Here is an 11,310-nt window from a genome sequence, read left to right on the forward strand (position 1 = left end):
CTGCAAGCTATTTCATTTTATTTTTTTCAATTTTTTTTTCTGCAAATTTTTTATTGCTTCGCTGCAAATAAACGCCACTTAAAAATGTCCACGCAATTTTGAATTTCTCTCCGTTAACTTTGTGCAGAAAGCGTGCGCGCCGCGCCGCTAGTGCATGCCAGCGCCGTGTGACTATGGTGTCCGGCGCAATCGCCGTGTTCATCTATTATTGTAAATTTATTTCAATTTGTGTTTGCTGGAAATTTATGTGAAATTTTATGCCAATTTTCGATGTGCCTTCACCCACAACACCACAAAGTGTGGGACAGAATTTTCGTAATTTTTTTTTGTTGCCGCTGTTGTTATTGTTTATTCAGTTGTAGTTTTGCCAACATGTTCCGTGAATATTTCATATATTATTCTTTATAGGTTTTCTGGCTTTTGTATATAAATATATACATTAATATAAATATATATATATACATATATGTATATGAGTGCACATGCATAAATCAATTCCCCTCCGGTGATGACTTTTATTGAATTTTTCAAATTGTCAATTTGGTGTAAGCACTGTAGCGTAATTGACAATCGAATTGCAACTTCACACAGTTCTTTTGCATTTTTTGTATCATTTAATATTATTTATGGTTGTTTAACAAACTAATACATATGAACATTTTTTCAACATTTTATACAACTTTTTAATCAGTTATATAGTAGACCATAAAATTTTTGACTACACTCAAGAGAATAGAGAAGACTTCCAATTGTCTCCACCAAATGTATGCAATTCGACTTCAAGCTACTTCAAAAACACCGTAGGTACATTCAAAGGATGAACTATAAGCTATACCGTCTGTTTAGCTTATACATTGACGTAATACTGCTCCTTTATTTTAGTCTTCATTACAAGCATACCAACGCATAATCCAACTTTCTGTACACTTGTTATAAGCATTGGCTTAGTTGGCCTTCCTACCTTCACTGCCTTTAGCGAATTTTTTTTTTCGGTTGCGGCTTATTTTTGGAGCGACTTTCGCTAGATTGTTGAGCAGTATCGATGTCATATTCATAAACCTTATAACCCATCATAAGAGTAAATGTATTTTCCGTTACGCTATCAAGCAACCCGTTTGGGACCTGGACGATAATTTTGCAAAAAAAATCAGCTATATTTTTTGTTGAGTTCAGATCCTTTACTATCTTTCTGATGCTAGCACTATGATTTTCAAGCCTGGTTTCTTCACATTTTGCAATGCTACCATCTTTAACCTTTTATATAGGAGTTTACATATACATACATATACTCGTACTATACGTAGCTATAGAGAGGGTAAATATACTTAGAATCTGTTAAACTCAAACTCAAACCAAATAACATGTAAATTGTAAAGTCCCCGACACGACACATGGCTGTAGTACATAGCTGTACTAGCCGTAATCCTAACCTTCAAAAGGCGTGTATATAAATTTTACAGCTTTCGGATCATTAGTTAGTGAATTATACCACTTTGAATGAAGCAACTATTGTTACTGCGAAAAAAATGGATTAGAAGGAATTTCGTGAGTTGATAAAACATCGCGAGCTCATTTTTGACGAAAAACAACGGCGAGTTGCTGATTCAGAGCAATGTTTGGAGATGTTCAAGCGTAATAAAGCCGAGTTTTTGCATTGATATGTGCCAATAGATGAAGCATGGCTCTATAATTTCACCCTTAAGTCCAATTGATGGTCGTTCGAATTGATTCCACATGATGAACCCGCTCCAAAGCGTGGATAAACGCAACAGTCGGCAGGCAAAGTTATGGAGGCTGCATTTTGCGATGGGATTGGAATAAATTTTTTTGGCTACTTTGAAAAAAAAGGACCATCAACAGCCTCGATTGCATATCGATATTGTTACTTTTGAAGGCCGAACTCGCCGAAAAACGGCCGTATTTGAAGTACGATGGAAAAAATCCATGAATTGAGCTGCGAATTGTTTCCGCATCCACGTGTTTTCCAAATCTGGCCTTTAGCGTCTATTTTCTATTCTCAAAGTTCAAAAGGACACTAGGTGGGAAGAAATTCTCGCCGAATGAAGATGTGATCGCCGCAATTGAGGACTACTTTGAACAAAGAACAAATCGAGGTCGCTTTAATCAGTGTATCACCTTTGAAGTGAACTATGTTGACTGAAAACAAACGAGTTTTGCCAAAGCAATATATTTTACTATGGTAGACCGAGAACTTTTCAACTGACGTGTTACTACTCCATACTGCAGCATATATGTATGTTCCCAGGATTTAGAACCTTTAGATTTTGCCTCAAAAACTCAGTGAGTGAGTCATCCTGTAAGCTGTAAATAATTTCTACAGGGTAAATTAACCCTAAATCTTATGAGAAGATCACCTATATCACCTGAATATTTATTTTAACTAAGTCAACCAATGTTTTCAAAGCGGTGGGACATCGCATTGCTGCATGCTCTAGTCGATAAGACTCGTTTTTGGTAATATCAGCACTACACTGTCAGCGAATTTCGGTTTTAAATGAACTCTAAACCACATTGTTCTCTCTCGCTAAGAATTATATTATAAAAGTACATACTTGAAAAAGAGACCCGAGACTTGTATCCATCTTTATCAAATATTATCATAGTTTCTACTATGGTATTATAATGTCTTTTTCTGAACGAGGGAGTAAGTGATATAAAGATCTTTCCATATACATAGTATAGTCTCATTAAAGAAGGAGATTGTATATGAAGCTTTCCGAAATTTCATCCATATCTGGTTCAAATACCTCATTGGCTTGACTATTAACGAATTTGAAAAAAGAATAGAAATTTGCTTGTCATAATAATCTGATTACTGGTTTTATATATATTATATGATTATTATTCTTCCAATAGCCTGTAGACGGAGAACTTATGAGATATGTACTACGTATAAAGGTCACAATTAAACGAACATAAAACATATGATCTTAAAACAGTTAAAATTTGTTAAAAAAAAACTTGTCAATATTTATGTAAAAATATTCTTTTTACGGCAAACTAACTATAGACTGTTGGTACTGGACACCCACATTTATATGCCTTCGTCCGCCGACTCACTTTGAGCTTTTGACTCGCTGTAACCCATTTGTGGGTGTTACCAGACTGTTGCCACGAATTAGTGAATAATTATTTTGGTACAATATCATCTTTCGAGCTTTCTTTCACTTGTGTGTTCGAACTCTCTTCTAAAAGTAACACATCGCTCGAATACACATCAATCAGTTCATCTGTTTGGAAAAAAGAAATTTATAGCAATTAAATAGTTATTTGGCAACGCCATTTATACTTCTGGCTTGGACAGCCCAGTCTTCCCAGTTATCGGTAGAATTTTCTAACAGATTCGATATAGACCAATCCTCTTCGTTAAGGTGGACACTACTATTCTCTACACATGCTGGTCCACTACTTGTCGGCGATGTTGGTATATCAAACGTGCCACCAATTGCTGCTTCCTCAATAGCTGCTTCAGGCGTTTCGCGAATAACACGAGAAGGCCCTTGTGGTGCCGCTAAGGTTGACTCAATTATGCTTGAATCCAAGCAAGTGCAGGACACTTGTTGCGAACGTACTTCACCACTCTCTGCTTGAGCAGCCTACAAATCGTCATTCATATGAATTTAATAGATTTTCATGTTCTCAATTTACTAACCTCTGTAGCCCAGCCTCTTCGTGTCTCCCGCTCTGATAGTGGAAAAGGCCAGTATGCAGATTCATTTGATTTCAGATTTTCAGATTCAGGTGGATTAATGGGTTTGGCAGGTTTCCGAAAAATGGGATCTTTTGGTGCGCGATTCGGAGACGGTTGTACAGACGAAGTTGTTGGCATTGCAATGGCTTGGTGTTGCTCAGTTGAAATGTGCTGTCTTTTTTCAACTGACAGGCTTTCTTCTGCATTATTTAAAGACCCCACAACGCCCTCAGCAATTCTTCGTATATGGGGAGAATTATTAAATGCTTCCACAATTTCCAAATTTGTGTTTTGATCGAATGATTCTGTCTGAAGCATATCTTCCTCTCCTTCAGTATTTTCCGCATCTGTGTTCTCTGCCATATCCTGCATACCACTTTCATTGGTTTTATTCTGAGGAATCGTGGTTTGTATTTCATCTTTTAGGGTATCATCGTCGCTTGAGCTTGAGTGGGATGAATTTTCGTTCTTGCTTCCAGAACTAGTCGTTGTGCTGCTACCAGACGATTCAGTTCCTGATGAAGTATCTTCATTACTTGTCTTGCTGCTTCTTGCCTTTTCTCCGCTTTCAGTGCTGTGCCTACGATCGGAGTCGTTAATAGCCTGATTGTCGTCTTTTTTGTCAGTTTCGTTGTCCTTTGTGGTTTCTTCCGCAACCTTAATGCTTGCAGCTTTGCTAATTGTCGTTTTTACGGATGAATTCGAATCACTTGATGTTTCATCACTTTCACTGTCCGAGTAGTGCAGATCAAAAGCACCACTGTCACTACGCACAGGTTGCATTATACTACTATTATAGGTAGATCCAAATGTCTCTGTATTAATTCTATCTTCAGGATTATTCTCCCCCGATATGTTGAAGCGCAATGACTGGTTTTCTTTATCTCTGGCTTCGTGCTTTTCACTTTCTGTATTCTGTAATGATGTCTCTCTAGTATGCTCTTTGTGAGTTGTTACACCTCCTTCACTCCCTTTTCTGCTTTCGGAACCTAAATCAGGGGAACAATGTTTGCTAGCCATGTCGAGAGATGTTTCTACAGTCGGTGTGTGTGTGTCAAACTCGTTTCGTGCAATCACACTGTGGGCACTAGAGGGTCTTAGTTTCCTCTCACTACTTGAAGTTTTGATCTCTTCATTTTCGCTATCCGTTTCATCGTCGGAAGAGCTAGAGTCTATGCCAGTTAAATCAATGATTTCTAGGCTGGAATCCGTGGAATTTGTTTGGCGTGGACTTTCTTTGCATTTTGACTCATATTCACTAGCAAGACTTACATAATCTGAAGATCTCTTCTGAAGTGTGCGTTTCTTTCGGTCTTGCTTTAATTTATACTTCTTCTTTGTATTTCCGTCAGATGTACTTGATGTGTATGAAAGATCTACATCCTTTATATTATATATGTCAGTTTTAATATTAGGATCCGTTTCAGATTCAACAGTGCGCCCCTGTTTGACAGTTGTCTCATGTTGGCATTCCTTTCTAGCGTACCTGTCTTTCCGTTTAGCGATTTGTTCTGCTTCTTGTTTTGAAGTCTCCTCGTCAATTGAACCTGACATAAGATAATATGATTTACGGGTATAAAATGGTAATATTTTGTAATTACTTGAACTGGTTAGGCTCCGCATACGTGGAAAAGCTTGATTTTGGCTTTCCGAAACACTTCCTTTACTAATGTTCAACGTTTCTTGGAAAGGATGTGAAATTATTTCGCGATTTGTTATCTGACTTAATGATACGGCAGGTACAGATATTACGTTATTCTCATTATCACTATTCTCTGGTCGTCTCATGGTCAATCTTTCACTCCTGTAGAAAGATGATGATGACGGTGGTGTTAATAATGAGACTTCTCTTTTCTTGCGCTTCTTTAGAGATTGTTTACGTTTTGCGCTACCCTTACTTTGTAAGCCATCTTCATCCTTAATCGACTTATCAGTGCTTTCTGTAGTCGGCGGAGAAGATGTGGACTTATTAGGCAGCTAAACACGAAGAATACAATTAAGCTGGTGCATTATTTTAATTGGAAAAGCACCTACCTTTGACCTCCTTTTCATTCTACTGGCTTTTTTGCGATTCTTCTAAAATTTTAAAAAGATTATTACGCCATTAAATTAATATTGTTCCTGTACACATGAAATCGACTTACAGGGGTGTCTTCATAGTCGGTGTCTGCATGTTCCTCGGTAACTCTCTTGTGTTCAGGCGCACTCTTGACAGGCGTAACTTCTGTATGCGACAAACCATCCAAGGATTGCGAAATATCACCATCGTAGGCTGACTCGAATGACTGTAGTGTGAAACGATGTAATCATTACTTTCCGGAAACGTTTAATGAAAGAATAATTATACCGTTCTTTTTCCTATGGTGGCAGTTAAAGTTTCTTTAGTCCTTGATTGATTGGTAACCTCGGTGTTATTGCTGGCGGAACTTTCAGTGCTTGGTCGCCTAAATGCAGTGTCAGGTACTGCTACTGAACTTCTTGGTTCATTTGGAACCTCGGTAGCCTTGCTTCCGGAACTTTCAGTGCTTGGTTGCTTACTTGGAGTATCAGGTACTGTGACTGCACTTCTTGGTTCATTCTGAACCTCGGTAGCCTTACTTCCGGAACTTTCAGTGCTTGGTTGCCTACTTGGAGTATCAGGTATATTTTGTTCACTTTTCATTTGATTTTGCACCTCGCTACCATTGTTTTCCGATTCTTCCGTATTTGATTGGTTGGTAACTTCGGCATCTGCAAATATATTTGCTGAAGCTTGGGATCCTTTCACTAATTACATAATCACCTACCGATAATAATTTGTGATGCCTTCATTGCACGTTCAAATGCTTTGTCAAAGAGATACGAAAATGGTGAACACATTCGTTTGCTGTGTATCATAAAAGCCAATAAAAGATTTGGTCTATGTTCATTATTCAAAAAGCCAATCCATTCTTTGGACTGTGTTCCACAGTCGAATGTTGCACCCGACTGAAGTGGATATAAATATATTTCAATATCTTCTTTTTTAATTCTTGGCACTTTAGACTCTTTCAGTGTGACTTTAAGCTCATTAAAAACTATTTCATAACCTTCAGTAAATTTGGTATTTTGTGGTAAAAAGCAGCCTATCGATAGTATCATTTCGCCATCTGGAACAAGATTTGCGATACTATCCTGAAGGACTTGAAGTGAACAAAATTTTGAAATATTTAGACAATCGCCCACAAAGCTGGTGATATTTTTGGTGATTCCCAAAATGTGACGAATTGTTATTCTTATATCAACCGGTCGTCTTAGCCTACCAGCCCAAACAATGTTGGAATTCAAATTACCGAACTGAGTATACAAATTATTTATAACCTCTCTGCGAGCGCGTATTTCCTGCATGGATGGAATACCGTCCAATTGCGTGGTCACATATTTGTGGGCCAATAGTATGGAGTTCTGTCTCTCCGCTGTGTCATGCATCGTACCAACCCCACACTCAGGATCAGAATATCTGCGCGTAATTTGTCGTTTCATATCTCGGGAATTAGTTGATACCAGTCTATCCAATGACACGCACGGTATTCGTTGAATTGGTGTGGGCGGTACAGATCTTTGCAGTGCCAATCCATTGAAATTTGGAGGCTGGTTTTGTACATCAATATTTTCGTTTCTCGAATTCTTCTCGTCATGCTCAGTATTCTGAGTACAGCGCTCGTCTTTAGTTGTGCTTATTTGCTGTCTTGAAGCAGTCTGTGTAGTCTGCGTATCGGAAATAACATTTGCACTTTTTGCCTTCCTCATACACTCAATTTCCTGCCAAATCGCTAACTCGACAGTTTCTGACGAACTGCCACTGTTTCGTCTAGCCGAAAAGTTGGGTTTAAATTGCCATACATGGTCTTTCTTGAGCACGTTTAGTCTATGCAGAGCGGGCTCCGATGTTGAAGGACGCATATCCAGACTCGCATCACTGTGTAAATCTACATTAACAAATGTGAACTTGCATTCTTTATCTATTTCGTTGATGTTTTCACGTAAATTTCGCACGTCCCATGGACCTTCTGAAGAATCGGAAGATAACGTTGTTACGCCGTCTGGAAGAATGTCAGAGAGAGTTTCTCTTTTACTGTTAGTATGAGTATTTGAGATGTCGACTACATCCGAAACCATTATTGATTGCTTTACGTTTTCGTCCAAATCAGAATTGGATTCAAGGCTTAGTTCACCTAGAATCCTATCAATATTAACCTCAACTTCAACCGGCAATCGGTTAGAAACAGCTTGTGTATTGTTGCTGGTTTCAGCGGTATTCAAATAATCCAACGGTTGTTCTTCTACTTGCCTTTGTGGTTCACATTGCGAATATTGTTCGTTTGTCGGCAGCTCCGTCGCGTCAGTCAGTGTGGCTTGTATCTTAACTTCAATACCAATAGTTTGGGTTGCAGCCTGTTTTGACACGGGTTCCGACATTGCTACGCGACACAAAGAAAATAAGGTATCAACTTCAAAACCAGTGGTTTGGACCGAAGTATGTGTGGCCAGTGGCGCCAACATAGTCAACTGACATAATATTGCTAATGTATTGACTTCACCACCGTCAGTTTCAATCACAACTGGATCGCGCACTAACGGTGGCGGATCGTACTGCGTTGCAGCATTTACTTGTTCCGGCACGTCGCATAACGTGGACTGCGTCTTTGTACTAATCGGCTGAGTTTGCGTTGCTGCTGTAAGTTTGCTGGATTCTGGTATTTGATTTTCAGAATCATCCGTACCCACCGCTACGTCGGTTTTAATTGGAATGTCTGCATCGTGCGTACCCACTGCTACATTGGACGGAGTTGTTTGAAGATCAGACTGCGTTGCCGTACTGGTCACTTCAACTCTACTTTGCGTAGTTTGTGGCGTTTGCGCGGTCGTGACCACTGTTTGCCTGGTTGTCTTAGATACACCAGTTGTTTGACTATTCCCGGCTGTATGCTGTGCGGTTTGGCCGCTAGAAGTGTTTCTTCTGGGTAGGATTGCCCTACAGTAAAAACGCTGTCCTGGGCTGTCTAATACTTGAACCAATTCAAACCAACGTACATCGGTCTCAGCTGATCTCGAAGTCGTTGCGGCAGATATATCAGGGCGAATTGTACACAGAGGTCTTTGTGGGCACTTAGCGATATGTATGGGTAAATTATGTGTTCCCGTCTTTCCCAACACTTGTTTTTCATACTGTACTGCAATCCTTATAAGTTCTCTGAGACTGCAGGATGCAGCGTCTCTATGCAATGGTATTATATGATACCAATTCATAGCAGTTTGTACGCCAGCTGATCTTAGTAAGCGAGACGTTAGCGACTGCGGTTGGTATAGAGGTTGCCGATTAATTCTTGCGGCAACCTCTTGTGATATCGTTAAGGCTTGACGCCGAGATTTTATTCGAGGCAATAAGGCCTTAACTATATCAACAAAGGACATTTTTTGAGCTGTTTTAGTTTCTTTGGCTTTCGGTAACGATGTGTTTGGTAAACTGTCGTCAATATCTGCTCTTTTCGTCACCACAGCAACCAACTGTGTTTCCTTGAACTCCGCCGATTTTGAAGGCGATTTACTGTCACTTCGTGCTTTTGATACATCTTTCGAAACGGATGATGTTTTGGACTCAGTAGATTTATGAGCCGTGCGTTCCGATAACTTGCTGTCCGTTTTGGCTACTGATCTTTCAGTTTGGGTTTTGCATTTTGTTTCATGAGTTTCTGTTGAAACTAAAGTGTCTTGCGAACCATCTTTTTTACCCTTTGTTACGATCGAAGTTTTCGATTGCTTAGTCTCCGTAGTAATCAATGATTCTTGAGGCGCCTTTTCGTGTTCATGTAGACTTTTTAATTTCGTTGGAATAGCAGATAGTTTAGATTTCTTTCCGTCACGTTTTGTAACTTTAGTACGTATATCCGTTGAAACCGATGATTTTTGAGCTGGATTGCTGTCTTTTTCTACACGATGTTCTTCTGAAATTTGTACACTTGCTTGTTCGGTAGAATCTTTAGATTTGGTGGCATGCCTTTTTTTACTTTTGGCCTTCTCTCTTTTTTTCATTGACGCTTTAAACTTAGTTTCATCAGTTTTTGATTTTTGAGGCGAATTACTTTCCTTCTTCACACTTTTTGTTTCTAAAATGCCTTCTTTCGTTTGTTTGGTAGAAACACTAGGTTTGTTGTCGCCACTTGTTGCTATGTTGGAGTCAGTGTTTGGCTTTTTTGGTTGATTGGTGTTCTTTTTTCTGGCAGAAGTTTCAGGATAATTTCCAGGTTTTTTTGCCTCTGGTATAACATCTTGCGTTGACCAACCCTCAACTGAATGTTTGGCATATTCCCTTGATCCACTTCCACTTTGCGCCCGTTCTCTAGAAGCTGACATTTTCTTTTTCTTGAACGACTTAAGTGGACTGCGCGGACGCCAAAAGTGATAATGATATGGGCTAGCTCGTCTCTTTCGTTGCGGTTCTTCTTTTTTCGGTTGAGTCGGTTCTTCTACAACCACGCAATCTGAGTCATTTGTTGAGTCACTTGATATACAAACGGGCGACAACTCACCGCCCGCAATATGCTTTTCCTTTGGAGCAGCTGATGGCTGGTTAGAGCTACCAACGGCTTCAGGTGGAGTTTCTATAACTTTTACTACATCAGGTACCGGTAAAGATTCTTCAGTAGCAATAAATTCTACAGGAGTTGACATACCAGTCGAGAGCGCCAAACTTTCAATTGTATCAGAGGGGGAATATGGCTGCAAATGTTCACCCGATTCAATTATAAGTTGCTCATCTGGAGACTCCAGTGACGGTGTCGATGTTGTACGTTGTCTTGTGCGTTGTGGCGAGGCTGTACTTGGTGATGATAATTCCTGCAAGTGAGGGCGAGTTCGTCTCATTTTAATTGTCCAATTTTTCTTTTCGCAATTTTTTTTAAAAAAGTCTATGTGGGTGTCCGAAATTATTGTCGGTTTGTACTCGTACAAAGTAAATTTCGTTTTGTGAATATTTAGTAAACTGTTACTTCCAACTTTTTTACTTTGGCGTTCTTTAACACTATAGTAGACACTCGAGGAAAATAATATAACTGTAAAGGTCACGATGGCATGGAAAGTATTCTTCGTAAGGCAATATTAGTAAAGCTTGTCAGATATCAAGTGAAATACATTTGGAGGTGAGCAGTTTTTAAATGAGATGTTCCAGAGACTTAGAATCATATGTTTCAATGCGGATGTAGAGTGGGTCTTATGCTGGCAATATATTTATTAATATCTTGAGAGATAGATAGTCTTACGAGTGTTTTCATTTTTAAGCATGATTTGAAGAAAAACATTATAATATTAATTACATTTTAGAAATTGGTCTAAAAATTTTCTAGTTATCAATTTTATTAGACGTTATTGACGTGAAGTCAATGATCAATGTTTATAAACCAGTTTTAATTGCCTACTGACAAACCCTTTCTGGGTCCCTCAGTTTTTAAGCTATCGATTTGAAATTTTGCACACGTTTTTTCCTCCTCAACGAGTTCCACATTTCCCGTACCGATATAGGTCCATTGTAGCATAGAGCTGCTATACAAACTGAACGATCATTTGAACCGCAGATTTGGGAA

The 11,310-nt window shown here is 39.0% G+C and overlaps 1 protein-coding gene across 2 annotated transcripts; it reads right to left on the bottom strand.

Annotated features, from left to right (window-relative positions):
* Window positions 1-2,811: 2,811 nt before the first annotated feature.
* LOC120771508 (serine-rich adhesin for platelets-like) lies at window positions 2,812-10,706 on the bottom strand. 2 transcript variants are annotated; one of them, XM_040099563.1, is made up of 9 exons: window positions 8,045-10,706; window positions 6,499-8,011; window positions 6,060-6,442; window positions 5,857-5,997; window positions 5,747-5,788; window positions 5,314-5,689; window positions 3,674-5,259; window positions 3,311-3,617; window positions 2,812-3,251 (listed from the first exon to the last, which is right to left on the bottom strand). In XM_040099563.1, the coding sequence occupies exons 1-9, from the start codon at window positions 10,592-10,594 to the stop codon at window positions 3,151-3,153; spliced, it is 6,999 nt and encodes a 2,332-aa protein (XP_039955497.1). In that variant the 5' UTR covers window positions 10,595-10,706; the 3' UTR covers window positions 2,812-3,150. The 2 variants fall into 2 exon arrangements, with proteins under 2 accessions (XP_039955497.1, XP_039955495.1); XM_040099561.1 differs by having other exon boundaries at window positions 6,499-10,706.
* Between the last annotated feature and the right edge of the window lie 604 nt (window positions 10,707-11,310).

This window comes from Bactrocera tryoni, chromosome 3, assembly GCF_016617805.1.
Source record: "Bactrocera tryoni isolate S06 chromosome 3, CSIRO_BtryS06_freeze2, whole genome shotgun sequence".
NCBI lineage: Eukaryota > Metazoa > Arthropoda > Insecta > Diptera > Tephritidae > Bactrocera > Bactrocera tryoni.

Bases quoted from the DNA above. Each gene is read 5' to 3' on its own strand.
- LOC120771508 (XM_040099561.1), bottom strand. From the start codon at position 10,594: ATGAGACGAACTCGCCCTCACTTGCAGGAATTATCATCACCAAGTACA. The intron at 5,789-5,856 runs GTAAGTCGATTT...TTAAAATTTTAG, and splicing joins CCGACTATGAAGACACCCCT to AAGAATCGCAAAAAAGCCAG. The intron at 3,618-3,673 runs GTTAGTAAATTG...GACGATTTGTAG, and splicing joins GAAGAGGCTGGGCTACAGAG to GCTGCTCAAGCAGAGAGTGG.